We start from the raw sequence: 18,667 nt of genomic DNA, 5'->3' as shown, positions 1-18,667 counted from the left end.
ACACCCGGGATCTGAACCGGAGAACCCTGGGCCACCGAAGCAGAACATGTGCACTTAACCGCTGCACCACCAGGCCGGCCACTTGAACAATATTTTTGCAAGGCATATAATTACAGGTTGATAGTTATTTTCCCTTGGTATATTAACACTATCATTCCATTATCTGTTGCATTCAACTGTTACTGGTGGGAAGTCAGCTGTCCAATCACTCTTCTTTCTTTCAAAGTAATCTGCCTTTCTACCCTGGCTGCTCTACTCTGGTATCTCTCCCTCAGTTCAGAAAAGATCCTAGCTGTTACCTCTTAAAATACTGACTCTGCCCCATTTTCTCTCTCCTTTCCTTCTGGAACTGACTAAATGTCTATCTTATACCATGTTTATCACTCTATATTCCACATTTCTTGCTTGCTTTTTACTTTTTAGGGAAAAAAATTATTATTTTATAATAAAATCAACTAGATGTTAAATTACACAACTTGGTTTGAAATGTACCAAATAATACAGCAAAGACTGTCTAGCATATCAGTCTATACCCTCTTTTACACATTCTCTCTCTTTGCCTCTCTGTACTGATTTCTGAATAGTTTCTTATAAACTGTCTTCCAATTCACTGATTCTCTAATTGTATTTAATCTGCTATTAATCCCTTCAATTGACTGAGTTCTTAATTTCAAACTTAACTGTCTTTACTTCCAAAAGTTCTAGGAAAGTTATTCTTTAGAATTTCTTCTTCCCTACACATATTTTTATTTATTTAAACATAGTAAGCATAGTTACTTGATATTCTGGTTAATAATTCTACTATCTAAGTTATTTCATGGTATGGTTTTGCTGTCTGTTGCTTTTGCTCATTCTCACATGTGGTACCTTATTTCCTTATTTGATTATCAACTTTGTGAGCTGCTCACTTTCCTTATAAAATAATTTGAGTAAATCCTTTGAAGTCTAGGACAAAGGTGAATGTCTTAACAAAGGAGCTACATTTGCTTCTGCTAGGTTTCTGGGAAATTAACAGGCCACAATCACTTTAAATTTACAACTAATGGTTACTTTAGTCACTCAATGTGAATTTGGGTTGCATGATTATAACTTCTAATCCAATTTTTTTCCCCCTTATTCTGCTCAGCACAAGTAGGGAAATATTCTCTGTAGTCCCCAAGAGGAGCAGGTGAGAGACAAAGTTCTCTTTCACTGAGGGTATATTTCTTTTGGGTACCAATTTAATGAGAAAAGGACTCCTGTTGGAATACCCAACTATAGCTGGACCCTAGGTTTGTGTCTTTTATCCCTATATTTTGGGTGCCTTTTGCAAAGCAGAACTCCTCATACTCCCAAAATTCCAAAATAGTCTCCAGGGTAAAACTGGTTTCAATACTTCACTTCTCTGTGGTTTTATTCTGAGAATAACTTAACTTGCAGGTCTTCAAGGACTTTAAGGAGATGTTTTCTCATCTATTAATTGCCTGCTTTAGTTGTCTTCAGTAGTAAGGACATGCCAGAAACAGAAAGCCTATCTATACTCACTCTTTGGTGCAGTTCAACATACCTTCTGGATCCAGCAAACTCCTTTTGCAAAGTCAGAAATGACCAAACTACCCTATCAATTCAGCATTCTCTTTATTTACGTCTAACTCAATCTTCCCAGTTTCTAACACATCTGATTATTCTCTCCTCTTGAAGCCAGCTTTTTGCTTCCACAACCCACCCCTTTCCCATACAGCTTCTAAATGATCATTCCTCAGGGCTCAGATCTGGATCTTCTCATGGGTACATTTCCTCTACCACCAATATATCTTAAATTATCAACATCCATCTCTTAGAATACTTTAATAGCCTCCCAATTGGATTTCTTCTGCCACTCTTGTCCCCATCTAATCCATTCTCTGCCTTAGTAACCAGAGTGATCTTTTAAAAATAAAAATTAGACCATGTCCCATTGTCTGTGTAAAACCCTTCAAGGTACTGCATTTGAACTTTAAATTCCAATCTACTTAACGTGGCCCACAAAACCCTGTATGATCAGACTCCTGCTTATATCTCCAATCTGTCCTCTTATATAACACTATAAGCAAATTGACTTTTTTTCAGTTCCTTAAACACATCAAATTCTTTCCCACCTCAGATCCCTGACACTTGCTGTTCCCTCTTCCTAGAAAATGGTTTACCTGCTCTTTGCATGGTTCATTCTTACTCATACTTCAGAGCTCACCATAATTGTGACTTTCTCACAGGCACTCCCTGACAATCCAATCCAACAGCATCCTGTCCCTTTTCTTTAGAACATTTACCATAATGTGTGATTAACTACTTCTTATGAGTTTATTTTAATGTCTGTCCTCCCAATTATCTGTAAGAACCAGGCATGTAGAAACTCTACTGTGATCTTCCCATTTCATGCCTAGCACAGTGTCTGGCACATAGCAGGAGTTCAATTAAACATATATTAAGTGATTGATTTCTCTCCCTTTAAGCAGACCCACAAGAAAAGAACAATTCTAATCAGAAATTACGTGTTGAACACAGAATTAGAAACAAGGAGAATAAGCTAGGTGATAGGAACATACACATGGACCAAGCTAAAATAAGACACACTTACGAATAGACCCATAATGTTTACAGCCATATAGCCAAGATTATTTATCTCCAATATTTAATGAATAAGGCAGATGCTGGTTTTTAAGTACCTCAATATATGGTTTTTAATTACTGTTGTCTACCCTTTAGTTAAAGCAAATAATCACCTACAAATAGCATATGTTTCTCAAAATGGTGGCTTGAAATTCCATTATTTGGAACTCTGAAAACATTTTCCCTCAGAACCAATATCATACACAGTGGTTAGGTTCCTTTGGTTAGTTCATAATGTTTAATCCATAATTCATTTTTCCATTTTAACAAATATGAATTGAGCACTACTTTGTGCCAGGAACTGTTCTAGTACTGGAGATACAGTAGTGCACAAAATAACACCAAAATTCCTATTTTCACAGATCTTACATCCATGTGATCAAAACAGAAAAGGGGTGCAATATACAGAATGGTAGACGGTGAAGAACAACGCAGGTCAGAGGGACTGGGAATGTAGGGAGTGCAATTTTAATCTATTATTAATTGAATTTATTTCCATCTCTTTCTGATCCAAAAAGGATTTAAGTTAGCTATTACTTACAGAACCTAAGCACCACAAACAAAATAACAACATTTACCAGAGGAAAGACTTTCAATCAAGAAACTTTATAAAAGCTACCATACCCCGAGGCAGGGTCTCCAGAAAGGCAGTAGCTAGAGAAGGTAAGAGGGTGAAAGCAGTGATGGAAATTCCAGGAAGAAAAGAGATGAAGACTCAAGAAGGAAAGCACACTTCTTGTCGATGATGTGAACCTCCATGGACAGCCTGTCCCCTCTATCCAACCACTAGTTGGTCAGCTTTTCTTTCTACAACTATAACTATTTCTGACCAAGATCTCTTTCTTATTTGGCATATTATAGTTATGTAATTTTTCCCTCGTTATTCTATCGCCAAATCAAATATTTAACTTTTAGGGTTTTCTAATCAATTTAATGACAGGAAAGATCCCTTTTAATCCCTACCTGTATCATTAAAATTCCTATCAAAGGAATAAAGACAGCCAGTAGACTACTCTAGCGCTTTCATATTCTACCCTAATAACTGCAATAGGTATCAATAGGGATGAAATGCAAGAAGATAAAAAATTGGAACAAGGTTTCAAACAGCATCCCTAGCACCATAGTAATGACTGGACAAAGAGAGACAATCAGCCAGTTTAACCTTCTATACGTGTCCACAACCAGTTCCACTACCACAGGGCACGCGCGCACCACAGACTAAGGCAAGAAGGACAAAATGGGGCAACAAAAGCAGTAACCCCCGCCTCTAAAGCCCTGCTCATATAGCTGAAGTGATTATAGCCGGGTAAGGAGTAAGCCTGTCCATAGCTTCAGTTTTTATTCCTTTTTATGAGAAAGGGGCTTCTTATTATTTTCACCTGAAAAAGCCAAGGGTTTTAGTCAGTGAGTGCTAATATTTTTTTGTAATTAAAGTATCAATTTCATTGTCACTTTAATAAAATAAAATTACCTCTCAGGTTGTGACTATCAGATATTTCTGAGAATTTTTCAAATTAAATATAATTTATTTATAATCAAAATTTCATGGGGCCAACCCAGTGGTATAGTGGTTAAGTTCACATACTCCACTTTGGTGGCCCAGGATTTCCGGGTTCAGATTCCAGGCATGGACTTAGCACAGCTCGTGAAACCACACTGTGATGGCACCACAGATAAAATAGAGGAAGATTGGCAGAGATGTCAGCTAAGGGCAAATTTTCCTCAAGCAAAAAGAAGAAGGTTGGCAACAGATCTTCCTCACACACACAAAAAAAATTCATGAAATAAAGCCTCAAGTTTAGGAAAATATAAACAACAACACACAATCAAAACATAGTATCAGCAGAAAGAGTTGTCCAGAAATAATTACCTTTATGGCTGTGTGTTTGTTTTCATCTTCTTCCATCCATAGATCCTGTTCATAATAATATAAGCCATCATTGATAACTTTAGCAAGCTCAGATGTAATTTTTGCCCGAGACATATGGTTGCCCGTTGGATCTCCTCCAGGATGTTTTCTCATGTAAGGTGGTGTCTGAGTTACAATCAAAATCTTGTTTAAATCCTGGTCATCAATTTCATAATCTGAATCATTATCAGACCAACCAGTAAATGTGTTTTTTCGTGCTTCTATGTGTTCCATCTCTTCATCAAACAAAAAATCAAGTTCTTCTTGTTCTTCTTCATCTGGAGGATACAGTTGATTTGCTCCCTCTTCAGGTAGAGATGTCGATTCCTGAAGGAAGAAACTGGTATTTTGTATAAAAACTTTTCTATCACTTTAAAAATTAATGTTACACGTAAGTAATATCAAGCTTGTATGCTCAATGACCAGTTTAGGAGGCAAATTATAAAAGAAAATCAAGCCAGTATCATTCTGGCCCAATAAAAATAAAGTAAGTGTTAAACACTAAGTTTAAGACTAAAGAAAAACACAAAGCTGAGTAAAAGAAGGATTATATTAAACACTCCTTTATTTTTTAATTTTTCCAAGGAAGATTAGCCCCGAGCTAACATCTGCCAATGCTCCTCTTTTTGCTGAGGAAGACTGGCCCTGAGCTAACATCCGCGCCCATCTTCCTCTACTTTACATGTGGGACACCTACCACAGCATGGCTTGCCACGCGGTGCCATGTCCGCAACCGGGATCCAAACGGGTGAACGCTGGGGCTCCAAAGCAGAACATACGCACTTAACCACTGCGCCACCGGGCCAGCCCCTAAACACTCCTTTAGAGTTAGAATAGTCCTTAGCTCATCCATCATAACACACCAACTTGTTTTATGGACGAGGGAAAAAAAGGCCTAGGGATGTGATACTACTTGCCCACAATTTCAGAATTAGTCAGGACCAGAACAAGCAAGATCTTCTGACTTCCAGATTCAATGATCTTCTCTAGTCTGAACACTTTTTACCTCACAATTATATTAATACCATTAGGAAACTAATACCACAGTTTCCTAGCTAATCCTCAGGCCCTCCTCACCCCCATTCAACGTGGCCCAGTTTTCATGTTAATCATTGAATTTCTACGCTCCCTGGAAAATTTAAAATAGCTTCCTACTGGGTGACATAAGTCCAAACTTTTAGATCCTAGATCCTCTAAAATCTAACCTAGTCTAGATTTCCAAAACTTTCAACACAAGGAAATAGATTTCTCAACGCTGTCATCTTCCCAAGCCTTCCTCTGATCTCTCCTTATCCTTCAGCAAGTGCTAACTCTCCTATGCCCAGAATAAAACAATCCCCCTCTTTCAGAACTCCTATTCATGTAGATCTATATTCATTCACTCACTCAGTAACTATCTGGGTCCTCACTGTGAGCAAGCACTGTTCTAGGAAGGGTATACAGTAATAAATAAAACAATAACTCTGCCCTGATGGAGCTAACATTCTAATAAATAGAAGGCTGTCCATGATGTTTTTACTAAAAAAAGAAGTAAGTTTTAACCCATTGTGAATATATTTAAAAGCAAAAACTATATGTCTTGTTATTCACATCTGCAAGTACATGGAAACAATCTTAGAATAAACACCAAGCTGTTAATAATGGTAAACCCTGGACAGAGCCTTTTATTTTTTACTTTACATCAGTTATATTTAAATTTGTTTCAAACATAAAATTTTTTGTAATTTGAGAGTAAGAGACAATTAATTAAGAGATCTGTGGTTGAAGATGACTTGACTGAGCATACTTATTTGCAGTAACAATAAGCAGTAAGAAAAGAATAAATCATATCAATATGAAAACAAGTATTACTATCAAAAGATCAGAAATGTTTATGACTTTCTGGAAAGTAGAAAACAAGTGAGACTGTACTGATAATAAACAAAACTAGAGGAAATATCAATCTAGAACCTATATAAAGAAAGGCGGCAGGGAAGGCAGACATCATTGGTCCCACTCGTGTTATAGAGACGGTAGGTACAAGAGCAGGAATGGACTATGTGATAGCAATCATAATAGATATTTGGAAAACCAATTATAGGACACAGCTAGAACAGTTAACCCCACACCCTTATCTAAGAATATGAAGCTATAAAATCTGCTCCCACCTAAAAGCCCACTATGGCTTTCTAAACAAAGTTCAAGATTTGCCCCTAAGGGAGGGCTTATGTTTTAGGAGCTGGAGAGAGGTTGAACACATCCTAGTGTTTAAAGAGAGCTAGAGGGAAAAAAGATAAGGTAATTTTATCAATGAATTACTAAGGAATTCTACCTCCCAGAGAAAAGTTCTCCTTATTTAACAATTCTGGAAATCCAGAACCAGCATGACTATTCTCTTCCTAGGTCTAGAAGTCCAAGTCCATAGGCCCTTTACACTTAACAAAAAGTTTGCAATCATACCTCAGAGTCACGAAAATGGCTCTCTGGATGAGCAGATCTATGAGGCCACAAAAGAAATCCACACTGATTTACCAATACTAATATGAACTATCAACCAAAGATCACCAGATACTAAGGGCTGATCATCACCCTAAAACAGAAAGACTTTAAAAAAGATTGATGGAAATATCAGAACAGAATCTTTTTTAAATCCTCAACTCCAGAACAACAGTAGCCAGATGATCAATTCAGGAGGTCCAACATCAGACAAAAAGGAATACCAAAAGTTGAAAAAAAGAGAAACATTAGTTTCTCCAAAATAAAGGACATGCATGCTCGACAAAATGAATAAAAATAGACTAACTCCAAGGTATATCATCTGAAATATCAAGAGCGGAGATGAAGAAATAATCTTAAAAGCCTCAACAACAACAACAAAAATCACTTCATACAAAAAAATCTGAAGGGCCTGAATTCCATAAGAGGAAAACCGATCAAGAGGACAGTAGAAATATGCTTTCAGATTTCTAGGAAAAAATGCTATCTGCCCAAGATTTCTATATCCACTCTAGAATGTATATTTTAAAAAGATCATTTTTTTTAAAGTATGTTGGCTATGTTGTCAATAACTAACCTACCTCAGCAGGTATTTCTGAAATATCTAGGCCCCCACAACCTACAGTTCATCTTTCCTCCAGGCAAGATCTTTATTCTGTACTATGAGAATACATTTCAGATACTATTAATGGTAACAGCGTTCTTTGGCTATAAAACTGAAAGGCCCTAGATTTTCACAATTCTCTTTCCACTTCTAAAATCAGATTCTATCACCAATTTGCTGGCCCTAGACAGCACAATCCAGTACTTACCCTTCCAAACACTTTTTTCATCAAATCAAAGATGCTAACAATTTTAAGATGAACCATTATTTTAAAAGAAATGTTGACGTGAAGACTTTTAAATATGGAGGTAAAAATGTAGATCTTGGAATAAATGAAATATGGTACAATTTTTTTACCAGTGAGTCCAGCACACTAACCTCCCTAGTTATCCAGGTTTGCCATGACAAATATATCATGAACAAATTAATCAGGAACTTTAGAAGATCTTGTTTTGAGAAAGCTGCTTTAGGCTTTTAAAATGCCCCTGGAGCAAGAAAAACTCTTATCAAGATTTAAATATGCTATGTTTAACCACCAATGCTAATTAAAAAGTTATTTTGATCAGGATTTCTCAAACTCAGCACTGTTGACATGTTGAGCTTGATAATTCTTTGCTGTGTATGTGACAGGGGGATACCTGTGCACTGTAGGATGTTTAGCAGCACCCCTGGCCTCCAGTCACAAGATGCAGGAGCATTCTCAGTTGTAACAACGAAAAATATCTCCAGGCATTGCCAAATGTCCCCTGGTGAAGCAAAATTATCAACCCCCATTCTCCCAACGGAGAACCACTTTTAAATCCTTCATGCTTCCTTTCTTCATGCTTTGATCTCAGGAATAAGAGCCCTGTTCTGAATAATCTTCAATATGATAGCCTTCTTCATCCTTCCCACATCTAGGCCCAATTATTTTCAGTGACTTTTTCCCTATAGAGCTTACTTTCAATATTTGAATCATTTGAGTGGCACTCAAGTTTATTTTCAGTAAACTTTTCACTTTGAGATAATTGTACATTCACATACTATTCTAAGAAATAACAGAGGTCTCACGTATTTTTTACCATCTCCCTCAATGTTAACATCTTGCAAAACTACAGGATACAAACAAGACAGACATTGACATAACCCATCAAGCTTACTCAGATTTCCCCAGTTTTACTTGTACTCGTTTGTTTGTGGTTAGATCAGAGCAATTTTTAACACATTTGAAAGTTCTTGTACCCAACCAGCAGTCAAAGGCAAAGCAGTTCTATCACAAGGATCTTTCCTATTGTTTCATAACCACATCCATCTCACTCCCTCATGTGCCTCCAAGAAATCAATCCTCTTTTCCTCTTCTATTGTACACTAAATCATTATATATTAATCTGTTATGTACCCTTTACAAATAATTAACAAGGATACAAATAATATAACAAGATTATAAATTCAAATTTTAAAAAGATTATTGTCAGCTTTAAAAAAACAAGTATTATTCAAATTTAGTCACAAGTAAAAAGGCCAAAATATTCTTAAATCATATTCAGAAATAAAAGATAAAATTTAAAAATTGACACAATATAACATTTTCAACTACTGAGTAACCCGTAAGTTTTTAGTGAAGGCCAATGGTTCCAATTTTTACAATTTTTTTAAACCTTTCCAAATTTGATTCATACACCTAACAGAAAATACACTGGCCTTACACTCCAACCAAGAGATATCACTCTTCACTTAGTTTACAACAACTTACCCTCAATTTCACTGAGGATGGATGATGTCTCTTTTTGACTTCTATCCAGTGTTCTGAGTCCAAGTCAGGCAAACTGGTAGACAAACCTCTAGACATTGCTTGAAGATTACTTGTGTCAGTATTTTTCTTTGGGTTCAGTGGACTTCCAATTCTTGGAGAATTTGGGGCGGACTCTAAAATGTTAAGTTCTATAGTTAAAATAATGGTCCTCTTACTTAGAAAATACTTTTTTTCTTCTTGGGCTTTTTTTTTTTCCCACAAAAACATGATAAATCAATCACAGTTATAACCTTTCTGATGGTTTTCAAACCTTAAGAACTTGTAAGATATATCTGACTGAAAACAATGAATAACAAATAAATGTCACCAACCCTTACACAGACCACATTCACTCAAACTCAAACTTCTGAAGAATATCAATGAGAGTCACTTACTAATGATGACAATATATCTATCTTGGAGTCAATTCTATGTGAAATCTTAAGATTAAAATCTATTAATTAAAAATGAAATTATAGAATCTCAAATGTTATTAAGCCACAGTTAGACTAAATGTACATTTTATTCAAGACAACACCAGTCCTTCACTGTTCTGCTAGGATCTATGCCAACGCATACTATACTTCTACTTTTCACACTTCCTTTGCTTAACAAGATTAACCTAAATGTAGTGTGCCCACTTAGCACATACTAAATAGTCAGAATTTCACATCATTAAACTTCCTTGGCAATAACATTTAAAACATTTTAAAACTCTGTTAGAATTAAAAATGCCTTTCTGCACACGATTTAATAAAAATAATGTAATATGGACTTACTTTGGATAAAAATTATTTTAAAATAAATTTATACTGTAAAATTCTAAACATCATTATTTACTCCCCAAAGGCAATTCCTTTAAAAATACTGCAACGTTAAATATTACATTATATTTCCTTTGGACATTGCTGCTCTACAAGTTTGTTAATTAATGATACGTGCATCTTCAACTGATCAACAAAGTAGTTAGTACAAGTGAAATACTAGGGTTGGGCTGTCAGTATTAATATTAAAGTTATAGGAAAGAGAAAAACATTAACTCCAGAGAACCCTATTCCTAACACTATGAATTATCTATGTCCAGGCAGTGAATAAAGCTTGGAAAGTAGGCTGAATCGACCATCCTAGTAACTGTGAGGATTAACTAAATTACTATGCATAGTTCATGTATAAATGATTAGAACAGCACCTGGCACATGGTAGGGAAATCAGTAGCTACTATTTTTAACACAGACATTTAATCTTTAAATACCTACTTAAGTTTATTATATAATCATCTCTATATGCTCTTTAAGATTGAACACTTTTTCTACCCTAAAGTCAAGTGTTTCACTATATTTACATGTGCTTAGCTTATAACCAAATGACATCAAAATACCAAAGAATTTGGGTAAAATAAGAAAATTTAGAAGTCTGAGTTTTTAAAGGGTATTCATCTTATAATTAAGTTATACATATGCTCCGTGTGATTTTCTGTATCTGTATTTTCTTTTACAATGAAAAGATTTCAAACCATATGTGTGTAAACTTTAAGGATAATGGTAAAGCCCTAATCTTCCAAGATCAAATGAGTTTGAATACAACTTGGATTATTTGACATCAAACTTACAGACAAAAAAATGAGACACATACTTTGACACTCACAGGTTCTAATTTGTGAGAATATAGGAAAAAAAATCTATCTTTGCTGCTTTCCCTAATTGAAAATTCTCAACATGACTCTCTAGAGATAAATCATCATATATAGTCCGTGGAATCTACTAGGATGACGTTTTTATCCACCTTGAATCACAGTTCTGGGTAATTATATACACTTGCTTTAAAAGGATTATATACTTTATGCGTGGCACATTCAAGAATACATCTGCAAATTACCTTTCGAAAGGAAATCACTCAGCTCATTCAATATTCTTTAAAAGGCAAAAAAAACCCCACAAAAAACAAGATTGTCAGGTAGCTGAACTCTCAATTTTGGTGAATAAAATCCTTTTACTTAAGAGTAGATAGCGCAATACTATTTCTATAGAACTGCAAAGTCTAAATTTCAAAACTAACATCTTACCATTCCCATAGTGAACCTTTTCTGGTGCATTAAGGTCCTCTGTTCAGTGCAAAGGTTAACAAATGTTAGACAATTCCACCTCCATAGAGGGGAAAACAGAAATTTTAATTTCTTTGATGACAAGGATCAAAAATGTTTAAATATTTTACCATACAAATTCCTCAGAAAGTATACATCAAGGGTTATGTTTTTGAAATTTAAGGTCTTCTCATTTGAGATAAAAAGGATATAGATAAAAGTTTTACTACTTTTCTCTACCCAAAGGTACAGACAAACACAATCTACACTTCCTATCCTTTATTTCCATTTCAAGTTTTTAGTGACATACTACTCTACTGAATTTAGGAACTAGGCTTTCTTATCAGAGGGGAATTATTAAGTCGGACATTTGAGGATTCATGGGAAAAGGCTGAATTTCCATATTTATTCCTACAGTAAATGTGAATCAGCACAACTCTAAGAACATTCCATCTTTTTATACATCTTCATTATCCATCTGATTTCTGATGTATAAAGTACTCAATTTTTGACATTTAAATATACATTAACATGTTTCACACAATAGGTATGTGCATGTAAATGAGTGTATATTCAAAAAACACAAAAATGTACAAGACATTGTAATTTTATTCTTGTAATTTTATTAATAATGCATAAATGGTTAATGGACAGGCATTACCAACTTGACTGACCTATCTTAGCTACCCTGTGGAAAAAGTATTTCATATTTTATCTGACTCACCCAATGCTTGTTCATAAGCAAGTTAAAAATGTCATCTTGGACCCCAAGTTTACACAATAAACTAACTTATACAATCAGACATTGTATCTCTTTAAAAAAAAAACCTTAAAAAGTCAATTTTCTTCAACTTTTAAAACACCTGCCCAAGTTGCTGGCTAGATTTAAAAGAACAATCAAAGAAACACTTAAATAAAAACATCTGTGAGACTGTCCATCAGAGCTTTATTGATGGCCAAGTTTCTCATACTGGTGTATCAAAAATACATTTTGAAGAATAAAGAAAAAAATACTCTTGTTCATTTCTTAAATTTCTTATCCCTTAGTTCCACACTAATAATTCGTATAGTCCATATGAAATATTACAATACGTGAGTTATACAATGTACACTATACCGAAGGGCAAATCAAATAGCAAAGGATCTAACAATCTGGGAAATGCCACTCAAGCTTCTCTATTTCTGCTTTATTGATCTGGACACAAGTACATAAGTTTGGAAGGAAAAGACAGAATCTTGCAATATTTCCAGAATGATAATTAACTTTCCCACCGTGAATAAAAGTAGCACATGCAGCCCAGGCTAACCACACACAAACGGGCAGCTCCTATAAAAACAACAGCAGTCCTCTGGTCTGTCTCTCATCATCATCACAAAGGTGTTTATCTCCACTGTAGTGTTGGCCCAACCTCCTCCATAAGGAGTTGGAGTAGATATTCTTGCACAGAAGAAGTCTGGTCGCTTCCATTTCTGCAGCACGATTTGTTCCAATATTTATAATGATATTTCAGTGAGTCACCTATTCCTCTGCATATTCCGATCAAATGACATCCAAGAGCATCAGCAGATCATCACCCTGACTGAAAAAGGTTTAAGCACACATATTTTTTCCCAAGAGGGAATGTCTTAAAAATGATCCAGGAAAAAATTCTTAACATTAAAGCAGTTTTTGGAAATTCTAAATACCACCAATTCTTTAATCTGTAATTATAACAACTTCATAAGAGAACCCCAACTCTGCTTTAGAATACAGGTCATCTCGTCTTTTCAAGACAAGGTTGAAGCACATTGGTTACAGAATTAAAGTAAGGCTACCCCACTCTTGAGAATAAGGCTTTTAGACTATTCCAATCCTACTAGACTATTCCAATCTTCAAAAGGGAAAACTGGCACAATATATCTATAATCATTTAGTAAAATTACAAAAGGGAGACATTTCACACATGATAAAGTACACCAATAATTCAAAACTAAATGGAGCAGAGCCTCACCCATAATTCTTAAATCCCTATTTAATTTATAGCTCTGCTTGGGAGGCAATATGAATAGAATTTAGAGCATCAAAGTCATTTAGTTATCTTTAATTTTGCTATTGAATCTAAATAAACTTAGAAAAAGGATAGGTAAACTGGACCAAATAGCCTACTGCTACACTGTTTGCTCTAAATGAAATGCAGTTACCTGTATGTGAACAAAAGGCTTGGCCTGGTACAAACTCTGGGCAATCAATCAGTTGTGAGAAGTCTGTTTGTGGCACACTACGTGGAGGAGGGCCTGGAATTGGCCACTTTTCTGGTTCTATTTTTTTTCTCATTTTCTCATCCACAATTTCCACTTCTGTGCTATCCTTCAGTGCCTATAAACAGGAATTTTAAGCTATTAAAGAACTTTCATTCATATGTCCTATACTTGTAATAACCTAAAACGTTATTAAATCTGAAATTAGCAGATGGTTAATGTTTCTATACATATTCATAAATTAACTTAAAACACAACAAATTTTAAAATCATTTGTCCCTGTAAAGTAACAAATATCTTGATTTAACATGTAGCAGATAATCTGTTTTTCACAATCAGAACAGTCATTCCATCAACTGGAAACAAACTACTTTTAACTATAATTTTTATTCTCAATTTTTTTCTCTCACATATTTCCTTTTGGCTTCCATTAATATAGTATCACCAAATAAAATTTAGGCATTATATTTTATTATTGTAATAACTACCACCATTAAGTGAGTGATAAGAAATACCAACACACATAGATTCTTCACAATACTGTATAAGGTAGGTGTAATTACCCTTATTTCATAGATGAGGAAACTAAGGCTCAAAGAAATAAACAAACCTGATAAAGATCACAGGACTTTGTATGAGGTAATACCAGGACTCAAATCATTTACTATCTGTCCACCACTAAAAGTCTTAGCCACCAAGCTATGGTGCCTCTCAAAAACAAACAGGCTGTAAATTTAAGGATGAAATAAAACTAGAACAAAATTTCTTTGAAATAAAAGTTAAAGTCTTATTGATCTGAATTTTAACTGAAATTCAAGGTTATTCACCTTATAGAAATTAAATTAGGAAAAAATGCAAATATAAAAACTTAGCATACATACTTGTTAACTTACAGAAATTAAAACTCACTATATTTTAGTTGAAGGACATATTATATGTATTACTTTAAGAATCTTAGGGGCTGGCCCCGTGGCCGAGTTGTTAAGTGCACATGCTCTGCTGCAGCAGCCCAGAGTTTCGCTGTTTGGATCCTGGGTGTGGACTGGCACCGTTCATCAAGCCATGCTAAGGCAGCATCCCACATGCCACAACTAGAATAACCCACAACTAAAAATATACCACTATGTACTGGGGGGCTTTGGGGAGAAAAAGGAAAAATAAAATCTTAAAAAAAAAAAAGAATCCTACATTCGTATGCCCTTAATATTAGTATAGTACTTACTTCTCATGTTAAATTTTCCATAACTGGACATTGCCTTAAAATTAGTATTAAAAATTACTTACAAACAAATTCTTTTTTTTTTTTTTTTTAAAGATTTTATTTTTTCCTTTTTCTCCCCAAAGCCCCCCGGTACATAGTTGTATATTCTTCGTTGTGGGTCCTTCTAGTTGTGGCATGTGGGACGCTGCCTCAGCGTGGTCTGATGAGCAGTGCCATGTCCGCGCCCAGGATTCGAACTAACGAAACACTGGGCCGCCTGCAGCGGAGCGCGCGAACTTAACCACTCGGTCACGGGGCCAGCCCCTCAAACAAATTCTTTTGATGGGAATCAGTATATGCAAAGAAAAGAGAGTCTGAAATATGGAATGAAGGAAATAAGGAAGAATCTTATGGTAAGGGGTTTGAATTGGTGATAGCTGTATTTTTTTTTCTAATATATATTCTCCTATTTTCATCCACTGAAAGTTCTAAAAGCAATGACTCCTCAGTAGCAAACCAGTATACCCAGCATCCAGATCTTGCAACAATATGGATGAATTTTTAAAACTACAAATGAAAGAGCCAGGAGACAGAAGAATTCTATTTACACAAATGTCAAGAACAAACAAAATTAATCTATGCTAATAGAATCAGAAAAGTGGTTTTGTGGGGAGGGAGGAGGTAATAATTGACTGGAAAGAGCCACTAAGGAAGTTTCTAGAGTAAGAGACTATATTTTGTTTGGAGCAGTCTTATACAATTTCACTAATAAAACTTTTTAAACAAAAAACTCAAAGTGAACACCTAAGATCTCTAAATTTTACAGCATGCTTTTAAACCTGAATTTAAAAAACAGAAACAAAAAGCTCCTTGAAACTTTCCTATGGGTTTAAATTTTCAAAATAATGTTTTGGGAAAAGACTGCCAACAATGTTGGCTAGAATGTGGAGCAAGTCAAACTCTCAACAGTGGTACTTTTAATTGGTTCAATACTTTGGAAAAATGTTTAGCAGTATCTACAAATGCTAAGCATATATATATATATTCCGTTACTCAATCAATTTCACAGAAAAATAAGTGCATATGCCCATCCAAATATACGTACAATAATGTTCACAACAGTATCACAGATTCAAACTGGCAAGAACTGAAATACCTATCAACAGGAGCATGAAAAAATAAATAAATTGTGTCATATTATTTGTATCAGACTCCTGCTTTCTCTACTATTTAGGTATTTCTCTGCGTGCACGGCACTGCTTGGCAAGCCATGCTGTGGTAGCTGTCCCACATATAAAAGTAGAAGAAGATGGGCACAGATGTTAGCTCAGGGCCAGTCTTCCTCAGCAAAAAGAGGAAGATTGGTAGATGTTAGCTCAGGGCTAATCTTCCTCAAAAAAAAAAAAAAAAACCCCAATGAGAAACCACTATATATATATTATTCAAAAAAAACTGACAATACCAAGTGCTGATGAGGCCTTGGAGCAAATGGAACTCTCATACAAAATGGTGGAATGCAAAATGGTTAAACCCACTTTGAACAATAGGTTGGCAATTTCTTATAGTTAAACATACACTTACCATACATCTCAACAATCACAATCTTGGATATTTACCCAACAGAAATGAAAATATGTCCACACAAAGACCTTTATGCTTTACTCATAACTCCAAAAACTGGAAACAATCTAAACAAACTGCAGTACATCCATTCCACAGCATACTAGTCAACAATAAGAACAAACTTCTAATACATGCAACAACATGAATGAATTTCAAAAGCACCATGCTAAGTGAAAGAAATCAGAAACAAAAGGCTACAAACTATATAGTTTATTTACATGATATTCTGGAAAAGGCAAAACTAGAGGAACAAAAATCAGACCAGTGGTTCCCAAGGGCTGTGTATAGAGAAAGAGATTGGCTACAGAGGAGCACAATGGTGAAGTCTGTCAAAATTCATAGAGCTATACAGGGAAAAGTGTAAATTCAGTTGTAGGTATGTAGGGAACAGAAACCAAAAATCTTGAAAGCATTTCTTGAACAGGACAGGAAAAGATTTAAGAAAAGCATTAAGAACAAAACTGGAAAGACTTTTAAATTAGCCTTTCTGTAGCACATTAAAAATTCTCAAAATTGGGGCCAGCCCAGTGGTGCAGTAGTGAAGTGCACATGTTCCGCTTCCCGGAGTTCGCCGGTTCAGATCCCAGGTGCAGACACGGCACCACTTGGCAAGCCATGCTGTGGTAGGCATCCCACATATAAAGTAGAGGAAGACGGGCACAGATGTTAGCTCAGGGCCAGTCTTACTCAGAAAAAAAGGACTGACAGTGGATGTTAGCTCAGGGCTAATTTTCCTCAAAAAAAAATAAATAAATAAAATTTAAAAATAAAAAAAAGCTCAAAATTTTAATAAATGGGAATGCATGCTATTTTACAGCAACCTGAAGAAAACTACAGGATCAAGAACACCTAAGAAGGTTCAATGTTCAACCTTGAAGGATCAGGTTAAAACAGGTGGAAACATCATTAGTAATTCTTTGAGGGATTTCCAAGCTTAGACATTTACTTGGGTTTTATAAAATGGAAAAAAGTCATGAGATGCAGTTTAAGTCTTAGGCAACTACGATTGTTTTTGGGTTTTGTTTCTTAAATTTTTTATAATATCTATTTTTTAGAGCAGTTTTAGATTCACAGCATGACTGAACAGAAAGTAAAGACTGCTTGGAGACTGTTTTGTAAATGAATAATTACCTCTAAAATGAGATTCAGGTTTGTAGTGAGAGCCTGAACACGGTGGAAACCAGCAATCAGGGAAATAGGCAAGAAACCTTGTTCATCCATCTTTCTCCTAAGAAAGAAGTCCCGTTCCAAATTCTCTATACTGAAGTAATATTCACTGAAAAGAGAAACAAGGAAGTAAATATAAACTGCATCCATTTATTCATAGGAAATAAAAATATTTACTGCTTATACTATCAATTGCTATAAAACCAGTTTATCAATAACATTATATAGTTAATACAACATAGGGTAAATATAAGAAATAATAGCAAAACCCCACTAAGTTAATAATTTCTCTTACACACGAGGAGAATTTAGAGTACTGAATATCTTCCAAAAAACTAATATTAACTTCTAATTAGATCAGCTTTACCTAAGTATGAAAAATTACCCAGCATTTTACTTTAAAATACTTCAACAATTGATTTTTTTAAATGAGTCAATTAAGTGAAAAATTTCATTACAAAGCCACTTTAATTTGCTTCATTTAAACACTAAGTAACAAAGCTAAACACATTGTCAATAGATTGCCTTGTAACTTTTTCCCAACACTGAGAAGAACAGCATATTGGAAGTATCCTTTGTCAAGTTTACTGAGAAGATTAGAGTTGGCTTTGTTTTCTAAATTGGGTACTGACATTGCTTAATACTTCTGAAACCAGTAATCAGCACATGCTTAGTAAAAACTTAGTGAATACATGGACACAGGTGCACACACACAATTATATATTTGAACGATTCAAGATCTCCTTTCTTTAATGGACAGAACTATAAAAGACATCAACAGTGAACAGAATATAGCTAAACAAGGAATATCTACGACACTATGAGGTACGTGGGGGAAAAAATACAGAAAAAGCTTAGACACCTCAATCTTCTCTAGAAACGTACAGAGAGAAATGCAAACGGGCAAACTGTATGATCGATAACTACAAGTTCCAAGATACAACGATAATATGAGAATATATTCAGTAATG

The 18,667-nt window shown here is 35.0% G+C and overlaps 1 protein-coding gene across 21 annotated transcripts in view; it reads right to left on the bottom strand.

Moving 5' to 3' along the window:
* The window catches only part of LARP1B (La ribonucleoprotein 1B), a 133,880-nt gene that overhangs the window by 92,101 nt on the left and 23,112 nt on the right, over nucleotides 1-18,667 (bottom strand). For 11 of the 21 annotated variants that reach the window (XR_011501907.1, XR_011501908.1, XM_044767250.2 and 8 more), the window contains exons 8-11: nucleotides 17,661-17,805; nucleotides 13,649-13,823; nucleotides 9,349-9,521; nucleotides 4,499-4,864 (exon numbers count right to left, since the gene is read on the bottom strand). Coding sequence is in view for 16 of the 21 variants with exons in the window: in XM_044767250.2 (XP_044623185.2) it covers nucleotides 4,499-4,864; nucleotides 9,349-9,521; nucleotides 13,649-13,823; nucleotides 17,661-17,805 (859 nt within the window). In the remaining 5 variants the exon portion in view is untranslated. Of the gene's footprint in view, nucleotides 1-4,498; nucleotides 4,865-9,348; nucleotides 9,522-12,067; nucleotides 13,048-13,648; nucleotides 13,824-17,660; nucleotides 17,806-18,667 lie in introns of those variants that run through there. The other 10 variants (XR_011501911.1, XR_011501909.1, XR_011501910.1 and 7 more) reach the window with 2 other exon arrangements.

Source organism: Equus asinus, chromosome 3, assembly GCF_041296235.1.
Source record: "Equus asinus isolate D_3611 breed Donkey chromosome 3, EquAss-T2T_v2, whole genome shotgun sequence".
NCBI lineage: Eukaryota > Metazoa > Chordata > Mammalia > Perissodactyla > Equidae > Equus > Equus asinus.
Note: the sequence above shows the minus strand (reverse complement) of the source record. Positions and strands in the feature narration are given on the sequence as shown.